Source organism: Marmota flaviventris, chromosome 7, assembly GCF_047511675.1.
Source record: "Marmota flaviventris isolate mMarFla1 chromosome 7, mMarFla1.hap1, whole genome shotgun sequence".
Classification (NCBI taxonomy): domain Eukaryota; kingdom Metazoa; phylum Chordata; class Mammalia; order Rodentia; family Sciuridae; genus Marmota; species Marmota flaviventris.
The window spans coordinates 70,724,303-70,744,267 of record NC_092504.1 but is presented as its reverse complement, the minus strand read 5'-3'; the positions used below and the strand labels follow the sequence as shown (position 1 = coordinate 70,744,267).

Below are 19,965 nucleotides of genomic sequence, written 5' to 3'. Positions count from 1 at the left end.
AACTATATAACTGAACTACTTTCCTCACCATTAGGACATCATTGATGTAACTATACCAATAGTGGATAAAGAGTTGTGTGGCACTGGTTAGTTCCTGGACAGTTTTGACATATGTTTTACTTTTTCTTGCTATAACAATTCCAATAAATGAATAAAGAAATACTTGTGATCTGTTTGGAGAATAATATCCAATTTGAATGATCCAGACATTCTCTCAAGATTTTTAACCAATATGCCACACACAAATATTAAAAAAATTAAATGATAAAAACCATGAAATTATAAAACCAAAATTATAATGTTTTGAGATTCTAGAAATTCATCATTTTTTTAAAAATGTGAATCTAGTTATAAATGAAGCATTAATATTAGTAATAAGGCTTGACTCGGATAGTGATACAAAGTTAACTCAAAAAATAAATTGAAAGAACAAAAAAAATGTATTCCATCTTCATCTATTTACATTATATAGCACCCTGCCAATATTATTAATCTTTAATTGTGCTTAATGTCTATATGTAACAGATGTACAAATATGTACAACCTCTAAAATGGGGGAAATGGAACTCATTTAAAGCTAATAATTTCTCCACAGATGTCATCATAACTAATATCCTAAGACTATCATAAAGTTACAAACATTACCTGTGAGTACAATAAGAAAACCATGAGTCAAAATCAAATCACAGGAATAAATCCATGGTGAAGTTTAACAATCTAATAAACTATTACTAGACCTATTCAATTAGCAAATGTCTTTATTTAGCACTGGGTAGTTTACAATAATTATTGTGAGAGGACTATCATTTATAATAAACTTAATGAATCAAACTTTTTAAATAAAATGTTCTAAAAGTAATGTGACAATGTAACAAAATGGTTAAGAGAATGAATTCTGGAATCAGACTGAATCTAAGTACAAACTATACCATCTAGTACCTCTGTAATCATAGGCAAAGGATAAACTTTTTGTGCTTCCATTTTTTGTTTTTTTTTAATTAACATATAAACATGATACATATTTATGGGTAGTGTGATAATTTGGTCCATATATAGAATTGTCATGACTGAATTCGAGTAATTAGCATTTCTATCTCCTTAAACATTTATCATTTTTTTATGGTAGGAAGTTCTGGTGTGTTGTTGCAAAGGAGGATGACTATAGAGAGAAGTATGTACTGTACATAAAAGCTAGAAGAATGGATTTTGAACATTTTTACCATAAAGAAAGGGCAAATATTTGAGGAGACAGATATGTTTAACCTCATTTAAACATTACAAAATATATACATTCATCAAAATATCACATAGTACCTCATTAATATGAATAGTTTTAATGTATATGTTTAAAAATAAAGTTAGCCTGGGGATATAACTCAGTTGAAGAGTGCATGCTTAGCAATCCCCAACACTAAAAAATAATAATAAAAGTAAATCTAGTTAATAACTACTCAGGCATGATGGCACATGACTCTAAAACCAGCAATGTGGGAGACTGAGGCAGGAGAATCGCAAGTTCGCAGGCAACTTAGTCAGACCCTATTTCAAAATTAAAATTAAAAAAAAAGAAAAAGAAAATGGATGGGGAAATAGCTCATGTTTGCCTAGCATGTACAAGGAAGCCCCTGGGTTAAATACCCAGGACCATAAAAAAAAAAAAAACTAATTTTGGAAAAGAAAAATCTCTACCATTACATTTATTATTAAAAGAAACAACAGGTTTAATGGATAGATGTTGATCAAAGGATACAAGGTTTCAGTTACACAGAATGAATGAATAAATTCTACAGACCTAACTTACAGTTCAGTGACCATAGCTAATAATATATAATAATGTATCCTCAAAAATTGCTGAGTGTAGATCTCATATGTTGGCACCACAAAAAAAGAAGAGGTAAACATGTGAAGTGACAGATATGTTAGTTGGCTTTATTGTGGTACTCATTTCACAATGTATATGTGTATCAAAATACAAGTTTTACACTTTAAATATACACTTTTGTCTATTATACCTTGATGAAGCTGGAAAAAAGTAAGAAATATAAACATAAAATGTGAACCAATGCCACACTTCTATGAATTTAGTCAAGAGATCATTTTTTTGAGTCAAGCCTCAATTAATATTTCCTCTCTTTCCCTCTCCCTCTCCCATCCCCAGCCCCACCCACTCTTTATCTATCCCTTTTCAATTTTTTCCCAGGGGTCTAATTTATTATCATCCTATTCTTAACTATCTGAAAAAATATCTGAAAAATATTTTCACTGCTTCAAATACAAGTCTAGTTTTGAAAGATGAACTATTGACAGCCAAAAAAAACACATGAAAATAGATATCACCAGTTGTTATTTTATAACTAATGGCAGTTATTTCAAATCAAAATGGATTTACCTATTAGAAAGTATACTCATAAAATCCCCTCAAAAATTAACAAAGGTGAACTGCTTAGCTTTGGCAAAAATTCAAGCAAATATCGAAACTGAGTTGTATAAAAGTCAAACACAGATAAAAATTATTTTTCAAGTGTCAAAAAATAATTTTACAAATATATTCACTACCTTTTCCAAAAATCTATACCCAGCTAATTACAGGTTCTTTACTCACCTGATTTGAGGATCTGCCCACCTGGGGCCAGCCAAAACAGAAACTGCAGTATATTCCACAGGGTTATAGTCCTGCCACTCAACAAGCCAGCCTACTTTCTCATTAGGAACCTGGCTTCTTTGAACTTTTGAACCTGGGTAAGGAGATGTCCGAGCCTTGTTGTGGGAATTGTCTTTGACACCGTTAGAACCAGACATGATGTTGGAGTTAAGATGAAACCAAGAGGATAAAAGTGAGTTTCTGGGAAGGAAAAAAAAAGGAGAAACATTTTACAGAAACACCAAAAATATGTTAAACTCAACCATAAATATGAAGTAAAACTGTTTAAGTCTATTCAAAGGAATATATTTTTTTAAAAACCATCTATAGTCTAACAGGTATGTATAAAACATGATAAAATAGCACAAAGGAAAAATAGGAAGATGAAAATTTACTGTTGTAAAGTTCTTACACAATGGAATGAAGTAACGAAGCAATTAATGTAATATTATTTGAAGTTAGTGACTGATATATATGTGTGTATATGTATGCAAATGCATATATGTGTGTAAATATATAACTTTAGAGCAAAATTTAATAAAATTAAAGGATATAAAATAATTGGAGAGCACAGAAAAAAAACTAATAACTAAACTTTCATACTAACCTCAGAGCATACACAAAGTCTCCTCTTGCCTAAAAACTTATAGATTCTTAATATTCTTACAATAAAAATTAAAATTCCCAATGACCCTAAATTAGAACATCTAAAGTGGAGAAAGGGATCTGAGAACATGGTAAACTGATGACAGCTCCGAAATAAAATACATTCAAATTGGAAAGAAAGAAGAAAAATGATCTACTTGCAAATCACATGATCTTTTATTTAGAAAATGCAAAAGACTCCAAGAATAAAATTGTTGAAACAAATAAATGAATAACAAAATAGTTACATTCAAAGCACTAACAATAAACAATACAAAAAGAAAATTAAGGAAATAATTCCACTTAAAATAGGACAAAAAATTATTATTTAGTGATTAACTTCAAAGAGGCAAAACTCCTGTACACTGAATACTGCATAAGGTTGCTGAGAGACATTAAATAAGATATTAATAAATGAAAAGACATTCCATGTTCACTGATTGGAGGACTTAATATTGTAAAGACGTTAAAACTACCCAAGGTAATCTATAGATTTACTGCAATCCCTGTTTCCATTTTTCCAGAAATAGAAAAACTCCATCCTAAAATTCATATGAAATCTCAAGAGGACCCAAACAGTCAAAACAATCTTCAAAAAGAAAAATAAAACTCAATGTCTCATTCTTCCTGATTTCAAAATTCACTGCAAAACCATAATAATCGCAAGAGTGTGGTACTGGCATAAAGAGAGACATTATAGATAAATGGAACAGAATTGCAAGCCCAGGAATAAACCTTCATATATATGGCCAAATGTGTCTTATTTTTAATTATTCTTTATTGATGAATTATAATTATACATAATTATTGTGATATATTTGGTAAAGTTTTCCCCAGTACTTTCTCTTTCATTTCTAGCCTCCAGCCCCAGAACCCTTCCTCTCCTCTGCGGGCCTCCCTTCTCGTTTCATTAGATTCCCCATCCCCTTTGTTGTTCCTTTATTCTCTCTAGCTTCCACATGTAGAAGAAAACACATGACCCTTGACTTTCTGAGTTGAGTTTATTTTCACTTAACAAAATACTCTCAAGTTCCATCCATTTTCCCATAAATGACAGTCTCATTCTTCTTTATGGCTGAATAAAACTCTATTATGTATATAATATGTATATCACATTTTCTTTATCCACTCATCTGTTCATGGACACCTATATAGTTCCTTAACTTAGATCAAATGTTTCAACAGTGTGCTAAGACCATATAAACAGGAAAGAATAATCTTCTCAACAAATTATACTGGGAAAACTGATTATTCATATGCAAAAAGAACCTTTTCTTTATGCCATATACAAACATTAACTAAAACTAGATCAGGGCTGGGGATATAGCTCAGTGGCAGAGCACCTGTCAAAAATGTTTAAGCCCTAGGTTTGACTCCTAGCAATAGCCAAAAAAAAAGATCTAATCATAAAACCAAAAATGACAAAACTCTTAGAAAAACACATATAGGATTGCATCACAATACTGGATCTGAAATGATTTCTTATATATGACAACAAAAACATGGGCAGCAAAAGAAAAAACTAAGTAAACTGGACATCAAAATTTAAAATATAGGCCCCAAAAAGAACACAACACAATGAAAAGGGAACTCATAAAAATGGAAGCGTAAATCATATCTCTGATAGGGTGTTGGGTAGACCCAGAACACATAAAGAACTCCTATAACTCAACAAGAAAATAATCCAATTACAAAATCAGCAAAGAGCCCGAACAGACATTTTTCCAAAGATATATAACTGGTCAACAAATACATGCAAAGAAAGTCAATGTCAACGTCACTAATCATTAAAAAATGCAACACAAAACCACAAGGAGATGTCACCTCATACCCATTATGGTGGTCATTATGATAAAAGAACACAGCAAGTACTGGCAAGGAGAAATTTATTTACTGTTAAAAATAACATCATCAGGGGCTAGGGTTGTGGCTCAGCGGTAGAGCATGTGTGAGGCACTGGGTTCAATCCTCAGCACCACATAAAAATAAATAAACAAAATAAAGGCATTGTGTCCATTTACAACTAAAAAAAAATTGCTTAAAAAAATAACATCATCAAATGACTTGGCTATATTTTCATAAGATATTGGTTAAAAAAGAAAGAAAAACAAGATGTAGAAAAGTGTATATAATAAGATTATAATTTTATAAAATAATGACTTTAAGTAAGAGTATGTACATAAATCAGTTTTCTATTGCTACTATAATACCTTTTCTAGAGGGCACCATGGTTCTATGACAATGGCCCTCTTTCTTTACCTTCAAAGATAATGAATCTGTGACCATTTTTCAGTAGTCATACCTTTCTCTGAACACAGTCTAGAATGTCTCCATTTTTGAGGACTTGATTAGATCAGATGCACCTGGCTAACCCAGGATAATTTCCCAGCTCAAAGTCTTTAAACTTAAAAAAAAATCTATAGTCTCTTTTCCCAAGCAACATATTTAGAGGCTCCATATATTAGGAGGTGGATATCTTTGGGGTGGGGGGACATTATTCTGCTTTCCACAAATGTTTTTACTATTTATTACCTGTATGTGGTAGAAACTACAGAAAGAGCATATCTTCAGTTTCTTAATATGGATTAGAAGATACAGTGCCACTGTGAGGTAGAGACAGAAGGAAAGGAGAATATGAGGGAAAGGTTGGGAGGAGAAAAAGGGAAAGATGGAAGAGATACAAAATGGGAAGACAGTGTGAAAAAGAAGGGCAGAGAAAGGAAGAAAAAGAGCAGGAGGTTAAAAAGAAGGGATAAGAAAAGGAAGCAAGCAAGAATGGACTATCCAAACATATTAAAGAAATGGAAGTATGAATGAAGTGATGAAATTTATGCATTAAGGTCAAATTATGTATTTAAATTGTATAGAAACTTATTAAAAATTAAGATTAAAATTCTTAACCTGACCTTCAAGGACTGCCTATCACACCGCCTCCAGACCCCTCTTCAAAGTGTATTGTATATGCAATGAACAATATAAAGACATGTGATTATATTGTTTATCCAAATCCATAAATAAAACAGAGACTCTAATGTAAACTATGGGACTCTAGGTGACAATGACACATTAACAGAGCAAACATACTACTCTGTGAGATACACTATAAGGGGGAACTATGCATGCATAAGGGTTGGGGATACATGGGAAATTTATATAACTTCTATTCAATTTTGCTCTAAAAAATAAGCGATTAAAAAGTAATCATCTGTGCTCCCCCAATTCATTCATCCTGCCCCCACAACTCCTGATCTTGTTACTGTTTTCATAGTTTTGCCTTCAAGAATTGTCATATAGTTTAAATCAGATAACCTTTTCAGACTGGCTTCTTTCCCTCAGTAATAGACATATAAGATTCCTCCACATCTTTCCATGGCTTAAATAACTCACTTTTTAGCACTTATTATTCCATTATCTGGATGTACCACAGTTTATTTACCCATTCACCTACCAAAAGACATCTTGGTTGCATCTAAGTCTTGGCACTTTTAAATAAAGCTGATATCTGTGTGCAGGTTTTTGTGTGAACAAAACCTCATTAATTTGGATAAATAACAAAAATTGTGATAGCTGAGTCATACAATAACAGTTATGTTTAGTTTTCTACAAAACTGCCACACTGTCTTCTCTTCCTTGATTTTTTATTGGTTTAAATCTTTCCTATTCTTGTGTCTATAGCTCTTGTGCAATTCAAGATGTCTTTCATCCTATTTAAAGACTTTGAAACAAGCACCATTTCATTTTGCATTCCCTTTGCATCCATGAAGTACTGTCAAACACCCAAAATTCTGGGAAAGCCTAACTAGTAAAGAAATTAATATCCCCAGAGAGAATGAACACTAGCAAAAAGTGAGAGAATTTCGACTTTTGACTAACTTTATTAAAAGTTCATTCACTGTTTTCATGTTATGATAACTTACTTGCTTCAGCTGCCACAACTTTGGAAATCTAAATAACGACTACTCTTAAAAGATCTTTCCCACTGATTCTAAATTCATACTCAATAAAAATGTATAAATATGAAACACATATTTATCAAAATTAGATTTCAGGTATGTTATTTAAAAAGCATAATATAATATATGAAGCCCTAGTCTCTAAATAAATCCTATTATAAATGACAATTTTGTTTCATGATTTGATAGCAGGGCAAGGAAAAAATGTCCACAAGAAACAAGAATCTTGTTAAACTCTACCCCCAACATGTACAAAAAATGTTCTCTAAGTAATTTTGGGTTCTCTGTTCCCTGATTTAGCAAGGTTAAGCATATGGAATTCCAAAAATCTGCTACAGACTCAAACGAGAGAAAACGTAATACACCTGATTGTTTACTTTTCTAAATAATTTTACTTTTGCAAGAACAACATCAAAAATTCCTCTTACCCTACAAAGAAGCACTAATGCCATTTATATCTTCTGTGTACTCTGACATACTAAAAGATATCAGAACAAGTATACTTATCATATATACATATACAGCTTAGACCTCTTTTAACTGCATTACTGAATAGATGCAAGAAATTTATTTGGCCTACCAAAGGCAATTAAATACCTTTGTATCTTACAAAGCAAAAACTGGTTACCAAAACTGGCAAATTTAAGGAAATGCAATATTGCCAGGCATTATTACAGTGGCACACACCTATAATCCGAGTGGCTTGGGAGGCTGAGGCAGTAGGATGATGAGTTCAAAGACAGCCTCAGCCACTTACGGAGGCCTAAGCAATTCAGTGAGACCCTGTCTCTAAGTGAAATACAAAAAAGGCTGGGGATGGGGCTCACTGGTTAAGTATCCCTGGGCTCAATCCCCCAATACTGAAAAAAAAAAAGAAAAAGAAAAGAAGAAAAGAAATGTAATAGTGACATGTGCTTTAAACCAAAAAAAAAAAAAAAAAATTGCAATAATCATAATAGTTATAACTACATATATATAGTAAGTGCATGCTGTGTGTGAAAAACATTGTTCCAAATATTGTAATATTATTAACTCATTTGATCCTCAACTCTGAGTTTAGGTATTATTCTTCTTTTAGAAATAAGATCATTAAGGCTCATCTACAAAAAAAATAAAATAAAAAAGAACATTAAGGCCCAGAGAGGCTAAGCAAGTTTACCAAAGTCATACAATTGATAACAGAATCAGAACCAAATCCTGGCAAACTGGCTCAGAGTTTCAGGCTCTAAACACTAAGCAAAACTATCTCTATTTCAATCTTTAGCTCAGACATATATATATATATATATATATATATATATATATATATATATATATATATATATATATATATATTCCCCCCCCCCCCCACAGAGACAAAATATACAATGTTCTCAACCAAGGTATGTTGTGGTAGATCCTGCTGGGAAACCTGGAAACATAACAATCCAAATACTATTGCTTTTTGTAGAAAACAGACATTTGAAACTGGTGAACTCAAAAAAACTAACTGCAAAACTATCACTTTCTGGGCTGGGGATGTGGCTCAAGCGGTGACGCACTGGCCTGGCATGCGTGCGGCCCGGGTTCGATCCTCAGCACCACATACAAAGATGTTGTGTCAGCCAAAAACTAAAAAAAAAAATAAATAGATATTTAAAAAAAAAAAAAAAAAAAAACTGTCACTTTCTGGATTTTCCCAATTATTAAAGAATGGTAAATTTTGGTGGGAGAGATACCAGGGATTGAACTTAGGGGCACACTATCACTGAGCCCAGACCCTTTTTGTATTTTATTCACAGACAGGGTCTCACTGTGTTGCTTAGTGCCTCACTAAGTTGCTGAGGTGGGATTTGAACTCGGGATCCTCCTGTCTCAGCCTCCCGAGCTGCTGGCACTACAGGTATGGGCCACCCTACCAGACCAAGAATGGTAAAATTCTCAATAATACATTTCTTTTGTCTTCTCCAGGATGCTTTGCAACATTAGAAACCAGGTACTCCACACACATTTGTTGACTTCACTTCTGGGTTTTTCTTCTAAGCTGGTATGCAGTCTCTGGTTCTAGAGTTCCCACCTTATAAAAATGAAGAATAATTGCCAAGCAACTTTACATTGTTCCAGGGGCAACTAACAAAAATAGAATTAGTGACTTCCAGATACCACTGTCATGTGTTCCTTCCTTCTCAAATTCCACTGGAAGAAGATAAAAGATGTATACAAGGAAATAAAATCCATACTATCAGAATAAGTGGAACACCACTAGTAAAGAGATTTTAACCAATTTCAGGAAGACGGCAAATGGCCAGAACCATAATGGCCTAAAAGCCAGAGTAGAACAGATTACATTTAGGAGTATATACAAAAGGGTGAGAGATGCCACCCCAACAAGAGAAGCCAAGAGATTTCAAATTTGAAGTCAGTAAGCCCAAAGTTTGTTAAGTGGGCAGTGAGACAATAACCATGGAAGTTATTCAAATGAAAACCAAAAGTTGGCAATAGCTATTTATTCCCAGGATAAAGTCAAAAGTTTAAAAAACAAGGGAGGTAGCTGGGACCCCTACCATTAATACTGGTGTTAGAAAACAAGAAAAAAACAGGTTTAATAATTTTACAAGTCTCACTAGAAAATAAAGTTGAGGAAACTATACTACTGTAAATTCTAGGGTTAAAGGGTTCAGGTCTGTACACCTGGTACCAGCTCACACACTCTCCACTGAACTTCCAGACTAGGAGCCAGATACAAACAGCCAAAGTCAATCAGTCTTCCCATATAGAGAAAACAACGACTACTTATATTAGTAAAACACAGCCAATGTCCATGATGTTTTAAATATTAACCAGAAAAGAAAATGACACGGGGCAACAGAATCCAAACAAGCGCTTAACGCTCTGATGACCACAATGTTGGTGACTTACAAAAGACGGCAAATTTCAAAATCAGGGGTTAATAAAGGTCCCAGAACTAATTTCCCCCAAAAAAAACAACTAATACATTTTGAAGATTTTTGTTTTCTTTTGTTTTTGTTTTGGGTATAGGGATGCGTAAATCGGGGTCATAAGTAAAGCCTACAGAATACGCCGGAAAGGAAGCTGATTCCCACCCCCAACCCAAGGTCTCCGGATAGGGGTCAGCACCAGGAGTGGTGAATACCTGTACGCCGGGATACTGCGGCAGCCTGAGGACCTGACAGTCACGGAGGCCAAGGCTACTGAGAGAGACACCGTGGCTAAAGCCTTACGCAGGGAGCGTCCGGCCATCAGCGCCCCGCGGGCGGCTTCGACCCTAGCTTGGGCCTCAGCCTCCGCCGGCCCCACTGCCCAATCCCCGGCTCCGGGTATCTAGCGGGCACTAGGACCCGGCAGCCCGCGGGTTCTTCCGCTGCATCTATCTAAAAATACACACAGACTAGAAGTTCTCCCCGAACCGCCGCTTTCCCCAGTGCTATACAGAAATCCCCACTAGCAAGTACCGCCGACTACACCAGGGTGAGCTGCCGAGAACAGCCACCCGGGACCCGTGACGTCCCAAGTGCGTGGCGGCGCTTTTCGGCCATGTCGCAAAGCAAAGGCCGTGCAAACTTGGCAGCGCCTGTCTTCGCCGACGGCCTGATCTGCGCAGGCGCAGGCGCGCGACGAGGCGGAGGGAAGTACCCTGACAGCCAGAGAAAAGGTGACTTGGAAAGGAGGAACTGGAAGGGGACAAAAGGGGAAAGAAAGAAAGGGATTTGCGAAAAGTTTACTGCCCTTTTTTCTAAGGAAGGAAATGCAGAACCACGCGCTCGTAGTCATATGATGAACAATCGGTGGTTGTAAGAAGAAGTAGGAAAGAAACCTGGAGCCCACGCACCTGGAGGCGTTTCTCTTCCTTCTTTAACAAGTCCTTCCCTCCAGTTGGTAAATTGCACTGGGCTTTGCTGGGGTGGCCCTTGGAAACCCGCAGCTGAATAAACAGGATGTAAAGTTGGCACACAACCTGGAGAATAAAGTCGAAAAGCAGATATTAGCCAAGTTGGAAACCCAAGTTGTCCAAAGCAGTTAATGATCTGGTTTATATTTTTTATATTCATCAACTCATTAATATGTCAATTCGTAATGTTTAAAAACATAATCCACTATTTAAGGGGTACAGTTCAGACACAGACATTGTAAAGCTTTGACTATCTTAAAAGACAGTTAAATTTTAAACAGCACTTTTCCTGAAAGCTGCAGGACTCTTGGCACATAGTGACTCTGACCAAATCTATGCACTAAGATTTGATCACCCTCTATATACCATGGTTTCCAGCAGCATAAAGGCTTGTACTTGAGATAACCCCAGATCCTCTTGAAATGCCTGCCTGAACACAAAGCTAGTAGAATTTTACTGTTGTTCCTAACAAAACCCAGTCATATGATAGGTGTCTTAACTCCTCTTGATAGGGAACAGACAACTGGGAATGGTGGTAACAGGAGGTTTGGAGAATAATTCTATAAAATGGGCCCACTGTGCTGACCACCCACATGCTGTCTTTTCCAAAAAGCAATTTACTTGAAGCCCAGCTTAAGTGGACAGAATATTTTACATTCCTCAGCAAACTACCTGTTATCTGCAGGAGAAACGCAGGCCTGAAATAATGTCCACAAGAGGAACCCAAGTTACCCTGAAGAAGGAGACTTTTGCAACCCTTTTTACAGACCAGATCCCAAAAACTCAGGAAGATAAGAGTAGTTCCTCCTAACCATAAAATCTGTAAGAATTCATGGTTAAGAATCCATTAGAACCTGTCAGCATGGGTCAAAGTGACCTAGAGTTGCCATGGCAGTGGGGATTTGAAATTGCCATGCTATCTTGCTGTGAGTCAAAAGTCAACAAGTGGACCTGGGTGGGACTCTCTGGAAACATCTCTTAGCTCCCCAATAAAACTGGAGGCACACTGTCCCTCTCATCTGAAAAGACCCACTTTCTCCCTTGAGAGTTTCGCTTTTCTCTTTTCGTATCCCTTCAAGAAACTCATGCCTGTTACTGTGAGCAACATGTCTAAATCCTCTGACTTAATCTCAAGAATCGGGGTTTGAAAGGGGTCTTTATGCTGCCTCAATTTCCCAGACGGCCCCAGAGCTATAACTTTAGAAAGCTTAATTATAAATTTTTTTCCTACCACCCAACCCTGTTTGCTGTGGACTTGAGCCCCATCTCTTTGAGATGTTGAAGTGGCACCCCCTTTCTCCACAGAAAAGCCCTCTTCACCATGGCTGATTTTAGTACTGTCAGCAACAGAGTCCATTGTATATAAACTTCCTATTTTCGTTTCACCCTATTTACTTGGCCACTGGCTGGGAAGATACAAGCACTCCAGGTGCTGGACACCCCCTTACTAATTTTTCACAAATGTATCCAGTACAGTATTTTGAAGAAAAGTGAAAACAAGGCCTCTGGCCTTGAGCTGGGCTTCACAGAGACATCTAAATTTTTAAGATAAGTTACAAATGGGCTCCATGGTAACCGCTGGCAGGGGGAGGATAGAAAGAAGAGAAGAAGCTCTCCCCTTCTCAGGTGTTGTCCTTGAAGAGTTAACATGCCCAGAACAGTGAAAGAAAAAGCTGCTTTTATGTGAACTTCTGCAGACTGTGAACTTCTGAGCCCCTCCCCTTACATGCTGGGTATAAAACTCCGAAACTCCCTGAACTCGGGGTTCAGGGTATTGATTGATTACAGCAAAGGCTGTACTCTCTGAACCTGGCTGCAGCCAAATAAAACTGTTTCCTGCTATCTTCTGTGCCTTGCCTTGTTTGTCCCTACAACAATGTAACATAACTCACACTAATCTTGAATACTTGTGAGAAGTGCCCTGTTTGAATTTGCACCACTGTCTCCTGTGGTTAAGATAGAAATTTGTTTCCCCTCTGTCATGCACCCCGCGCGTGCACACACACACACACACACACACTTTAGAGCCTGCAGTGCCTTTCCTTTATAACACAACAGCATTTAAAACATCTCCCACCTTTTGTTTCAGGGAAATAGAGTTCAGTTCATACTGTACTCTCTTTGTTTTGGAAAAAATACTAATAAAATCTTGCCTTAACATTTTAGTGCCAGCTTTGTTTATTATTGACAACTCCTTCATGGAGTGAAGTACTTTTATTAAAATGTGCACTTCAAAGATAAATATCAAGCCAGTTATGGCAGTGATGTATCTGTAGTCCCAGCTACTCAAGAACCCAGGAGTTCCAGGATAGCCTGGGCAACATAGGGAAAACCTGTTTTAAATAAATTAAATACCAGTACTTGGCTTTCTTTGCTCAGATAAGCTTTGCTTTCAATGTTTTCAGCAGCCATTAATCACTACTTCAGCCAGAAACATGTTGGGCAGGCTTTGTTTCTGAAGTTCAGCTCATCAAAAGTCTACTGATAAATTAGTCACTAGGGAGAAAAGGAGTAAGGCAGTGACTCAGAATGCCTCTCATCGACGGGAGCAACAAAACGAAGGTCTCATAGGAAGCCCCTCAGACCCTAGTCTTCTAACTCCACATTCCTTGATGAGAGGCTGGAATGGACCTGGTTTAAATAACCACACAATAAGCAAACAAATCCAATTCTGTGGCACTGAAATTGAACCACAATGGGCTCAGACCTCAGGTCTCCTGGGTTCCTCTCTTCAGAGATGTGTATTCCCTGCCTGCAAGAGTGTAGTGAGTGCACATGCTGCAGCTTACTCTTGGGCAGAACCTAAACACCTTCTCATCGACTTACCAACACCCAAAACTATAAGTTGATATTATCAGAACATAAGAAAATGAGAGCTTTTATTTTCTTCTTAATTTTGAAACCATATCAGCTTTAAGGGCAGAAGCATCTTAAAATAGTAAGACAGGCAAGAGACACTGAGCAATGAATTCTTTTAAGTAGAAGAGCCATGTATCTGATTATTGAAATTAATATGTATGTTTAAAAAAGAATGATTAAGAGTCTTATCCCAGGGGCTAGGGTTGTGGTTCAGTGGTAGAGTGCTTGCCTAGCATGTGTGAGGCACTAGGTTTGATTCTCAGCACCACATATAAACTAATAAATTAATAAAGGTCCATCAATAACTAATAAAAATTTTCAAAACAAAAGAATCTTATCCCCCCTTTTTCCATTATTAAATTATGCCACAAATGTTTACTGAGTATATACTTACTATTTACCAAGCACTGTCCTGGGTGCCGGGAGTACAGTTGTGAACAAGATGGTATTCAGCCCAGGGATGCAATTACCCCAGTGCACTGTTTACTGATCCCAAAGAAAGAACTTGGATGACTCAAAAGGGAGGTTTTGCACAATTTATTACTCATACTTTTCATGGCAACAGACTGTACACACCACACCTACAAACAGGGGGAATATATGGGATAAGTTGCATGCCCACTGTACAGGTGAATTTCTCCGTTGTTTTATGAGTATATTTCTTTAGCGTACAATAAGTGTCATTCTGTTCAGGTCCTCTTCTAAAGATTGAAGATAAAAGGAAGTGGCCAGCTTCCCCTCTCCATTTCTTTCATCATCACATTCTTTGGAGGTCTTCTCTTACTACAAGCTTTCCCAGGCATTGATTAGAATTTAATCCAATATTCCACCCCTTCAGTGCCTCAGAAGCCCCTTCATATCTCTCACAATCTAATATTGTTTTATGTGTTAAAAAAAAATCCCTTGGGGCAGGGTTCCAGAGGTAAATTGCATCTATATCTTAAAATAGCAGTACAAAGAGCAAGAACCTATCAGCAAACATGCTAAGGTACTTAAGATGGCTTTAATTTGTTTAGACACATGGGTTTAAGTGTGAGTAATTCTGTCCATTATCAGATGTATACATGCAGCATTCTGTCCCTAAGGCTGCACATACAACACTTTGGGCAGCCACAAGAACAACACCATCTTATTTTGTAAAGCTTCCTTTCTTATCCTAGTAGTTTCCTCAGTTATCAAATTATGGCATGTTTAGTCTCATTAAGAATGAGAGGCTGGGGTTGTGGCTCAGAGGTAGAGTGCTCACCTACCATGCGTGAAGCACTGGGTTCGATCCTCAACACCACATCAAAATAAAACAAAGATATTGCATCCACCTATAACTAAAAAATAAATATTAAAAAATTTAAAAAAAAAAAAAAAGAATGAGAGCACCAGGCGCTATGGCACACACATGTAATCCCAGCAGATCAGGAAACTGAGACAGGAGGATTTCGAGTTCAAAGCCAGCCTCAGCAACTTAGCAAGGCCCTAACTCAGTGAGACCCTGTCTCTAAATAAAGTACAAAAAAAGGGGGCGGCTGGGGATGTGGCTCTGTGATTGAGTGCCCCAGGGTACCATACCCAGTGCCAAAAAAAAAAAACCTGAGCAGTGTGGGAGGCTAAATCAAGACTTAAGCTTCTACATCAATCACTGTAGTTTGTGGGGAAAGATAATCTAATGATTAAAACCACCAGATGGCATGGCAGGGCCTTTATGCTACTCCATTTACTAGGTGTGTGTGTGGCAAAAGAGGCAAAACTTGGGCTGAGATCAAAACCATCCCCATGTACATTGTCCTGTCCAGTGGTAAGGTAGGTAAGGCCATCCATAGAGCCCACATATACACAGTTCATCCCATGGCAGGGGAAAAGCCCCATGAGTAACAAGGGATGATGGGTGAGTTGACTGTTTTCTCACACAGACATGGAGGCATAAAACCTGCCTTCTTTTTATCATGACCCTACAGGGTGATGCAAAGGAAAGTTTACTTTTTAACTCTAACCTGAATTGCTACCTCATATAAAAGTCCATTCCATATATAAGTATACCCAGGTACTTGAGAGAAATTTAATGTCTCCAATCAAAGCAAACGTTTTTCTCTTTAGTGTAATCATATGAAGGCCATTTTTGCAGGCAGTCTAGTCAGTGTCAGCCAAGTCTATTCCATCTCATTTCCAGGTTAAGATATCCAGGGAAGTTCTTGTGCTGCACTCAGAGTTCTGAGCAGATCCAACAGTTATTCTGGTTAGCATGATGTGCAACTTCCATTACTCAGTCCAGGAATAAACCTGTTGTTTATAGGTTTATTGTTAAGCAGTTGCTTAAACCTATTGTTTAGCAACCTCGTTGTTAACCTGTGGAGAATATGACAAATGTTTAATAAACACCAATAATAGCAAAGCAGCTCCATGAGGCAATATAGCGGCTATTATATGATCTTTATTGTATGGTCCTTACAGCTTTGTCCATAAATTAGCCTACATGGCAAGTGTACCATATCAACCTGTTTGCACTTGAGGGGTATAGAAGGAACAAGACAACTCTGGAATATATAACTGCCATAAACTGATACAAAATTTTCCTCAAGCCAGGCACGGTGGTGCAAGCCTGTAACCTCAACAGCTAGGGAGGCTGAGACAGGAGAATCACAAGTTCAAAGCCAGCCTCAGCAACAGTGAGGTACTAGGCAACTCAGTGAGACCCTGTCTCTAAATAAAATACTTAACAGGGCTGGGGATGTAGCTCAGTGGTCAAGTGCTCCTTAGTTCAATCCCCAGTACCTCTCCCCCCCCCCAAATTTTTTTTCCTCAGGTGATAATGCCAAGAGTATCATCGCCTGTACTTGTGAGTGCCAGGGTCCCAACATTGTAGGTTTTACTTTTACATTTAGCCATTCTTCCTCCCTACAAGGAACCAGAAGGCAAACCACTGGAGGTGGTTACTTGTACAGTCCATGGCCAACTAATGCTCCTTGTCTACCAGGTAATATCTTGAAGAGCCAGCAACGGTAAATTGTTACTTGTGCCCAGGCCAGTTTAAGAAAATGTTCAGTGGATGTGCACTTTATCTGTAACCCCAACCCTGGCAGCCATAGGCAAGATAACATAGAAACAGCTGCAGGCAGCTGATATCTGGGTTTCTCATAAGGAAAACCCAGCCCTGCATAGAGTCATTCTCAGTCCTTATGGCTTGTTTCAGCAGGCCATTCATTATTTCAGTTAATACAGCTCCTGTTGTATTGCATGGCAGGTGGAAAATTCATAGTATGTCCCAGTCTTGAACCCATTGCTGTATGGGTTCAAGACCTATGAAATGAGTTCCTTGGTCATTGTTAATTCCTGTGGTATGCTACACATGGCAGTCAACCAGGTCAATCCCTTAATAATTGCCTTTTGATTGGCTTTTTTTGCTGTGGAAGACTGCACCAAGTCTGTTACAGTGGCCACACAAGTTAATGCATATTTGTCCCTTTCTGATAATGGGAGAAGGCCAATGTAGTCTATCTGCCATTGCTGAAGAGGGACATCACCTCACTTGATATACCACTTGGTAGCACTCAGTTGTTGTGGATAGTGATAACAGACCACAGGAAGACAGTTTCTAGCTGCAGCAACAACATCATACATCTTTATGGGTGTGTCACAGCTACTCACATAATCTTCCAACCTGCATTCTTTAATCTATGATTTAGCCAAGGGGCAACTTCTCCTGCAGGGGTTTGCTCTAGTCATTTTATCTTTGCCAGTTAGTCAGCCTCATCATTTCCTGTAAATCAGAGAGAACAATGGCAATTACATGGTATATTGTAACAATTTTGGTTTGGGCACAACACCAAATATCTTCTCATATCTGCCATTTATCATCCACTATTGTTGCCACTGAGACAGTCACATTGTTAAGTCTTCTGAATATGTCCCTACTATCTGTAAAGATAGCTAATGGCCCACTTTGGTGAACAATAGACATCCATATCACTTACAATTCAGCCCACTAGTTGCTGTTTCCTTGTCATCAATCAATCAATTTCCTTCATCAATTCACAATATCAGTCACTGGATGAGAGGCTACAGCTGTCCACTCTGGGGGTTTCCTTTTGCTGATCCATCAGTATACTAGGCTTGCTCTGACGTTGGAGAATGGCCTTCTTGTATGGGTGAAGGGAGTAAAGGTGTGTCTTATAATGTTTCATCCTGTTATTCTACATATGTGATTGGTCCCAGGAACTGTTGACTGAGAGGCAAAGTGTTGTCTATTCCTTGCTGTCAAAGGTATTTGCAATATTTCCTAGTGGTTGCCGTCTGAGCTACTCCCAATTATGGAACCTTGGTCATTTGATGTAGCCATTCACTTGTTACCAAAAGCTTAGTCCTTGTCCTCAATGCCAATCTAGTGATGAAGACAATCACTGATGAAGCAAGGCTTCTCTCAGTGAGACCCTGTCTCTAAATAAAATATATTAAAAAAGTGGCTGAGAATGTGTGTCTCAGTGGTTGAGTACCCCAGGGTTCCATCCCCAGTACAAAAAAAAAAAAAAAAGAACCTGAGCCGTGTGGGAGGCTAAATCAAGACTTAAGCATCTGAGAAAAACAAGTTTCATTTCTTTGCGAGCAAAGGAGAAACACAGGGGACTCCTGTCCTAGAAGTTGTGTATCTGCTTGTCAGGGGGGAACAGAAGGCTTTTATAAAAGTGATTCAAAGGCCAAAAAATTCCAGTTCAACCTTGTCAGGGACCATAATTCACTTATGACCCTGAGAGAGCGCAGTTTCTTAGGTCAGTCCCAAGGCCTAAATAACTTTATTCCTCTGGCATGTGTATTCAAAGACAGGTAGCATGACCTAAGATGGCCTTGTTTCCCCAAAGGTTAGGAAGGTGGAGAGGGAGAAGAGAAAAGGGGGGAAAACATCAGTTTTAAAATAAGCCACAGTGGCAGAGCAGCAAGTGAACTCCTGTTACGCCTAGATAGGCGGTCACAACCATAGCTAGTGATGGGCTCCATGGCTAAGAAGGCAGCACAAGTAGCACACTGTTGTTTTTCTAACAATTTTAGCATTCCTCTGCCTACTTCTGTACTGTGACCAACATCCAATGAGTGTCATATGTCCCTTAATCCACTGCCATAAGCTTCATCAAAAGCCATCTGGAGTGACATGGGTGGTAAGCACAGCAGGTTTCCATGTCTAGTGTCCAAGGGCTTGTGCCTGCTTGACTATTGGTTTGGCTTGATTAAACAAATGCCTCAGTATGCCAGTCAGAACAGTTCCTGTACCCCTTCTAAACAAATTATAGAATTGTAGTAATAACTGAGCCAGATGAAGGATGAAACTCCTCCAATAACCTAGTAACACCATAAATTTTTGCATTTGCTTTACTGTATTTGAAAAGTGGAAACACCTAAATTTTATCTATCACAGCCTGAGATATAACTTTTGTCTTACCTGACCAGACAAAGCCCAAGAATTTCACTGATAAGCCATGACCCTGCACTTTGTTGGAGTTCATGGTCTACTCTCTTCTTTGCAAATGAGGCAAAATCACGTGAGTATCCTTGGTGAGCACTGAAAGAAAATCTGATGTGATAATTATATAAACATTTTTACCAGTTCATGTTGGCAGCAGGTTTTTTACCATATCATGACATAAGATGATGTGATGGAGACATACTCCAGATAAGATTGTAAACATCTATTATCCATCCTCTCCCATGAAGACAAATGAGTCTTGACCCTCAGACACTTCATCTATTCCAAAGAAGGCATTAGCAAGGTCTAATACACAATGATAAATTCCCTTCTAGAATGGTGGCTACATTGGCAATGGCTGCATAATGTGAGTGGATCACATTATTTAATTCCCTGTACTCCACTGTCACATACTAAGCTCTATTGGGGTTTCTTACTGTTTATGAAGGAAATTTAAAAGGACTGTGGTTTGGAAAAATTGTGTTTACTTTAGCCAATTTACATATAGTGTCCATTATCTCTTGGGGGCCAACAT

At 37.8% G+C, this 19,965-nt stretch overlaps 1 protein-coding gene across 3 annotated transcripts in view; it reads right to left on the bottom strand.

The window, feature by feature from the left end:
- Nudt9 (nudix hydrolase 9) overlaps positions 1–10,785 on the bottom strand; it is a 28,188-nt gene extending 17,403 nt beyond the window's left edge. The window contains exons 1-2 of one of the 3 annotated variants that reach the window (XM_027939824.3): positions 10,373–10,785; positions 2,603–2,842 (exon numbers count right to left, since the gene is read on the bottom strand). In XM_027939824.3, coding sequence (XP_027795625.2) covers positions 2,603–2,842; positions 10,373–10,479 — 347 coding nt within the window. In that variant the 5' untranslated portion in view covers positions 10,480–10,785. The remainder of the gene's footprint in view (positions 1–2,602; positions 2,843–10,372) is intronic. The other 2 variants (XM_071614424.1, XM_027939823.3) reach the window with 2 other exon arrangements.
- Positions 10,786–19,965: the final 9,180 nt, after the last annotated feature.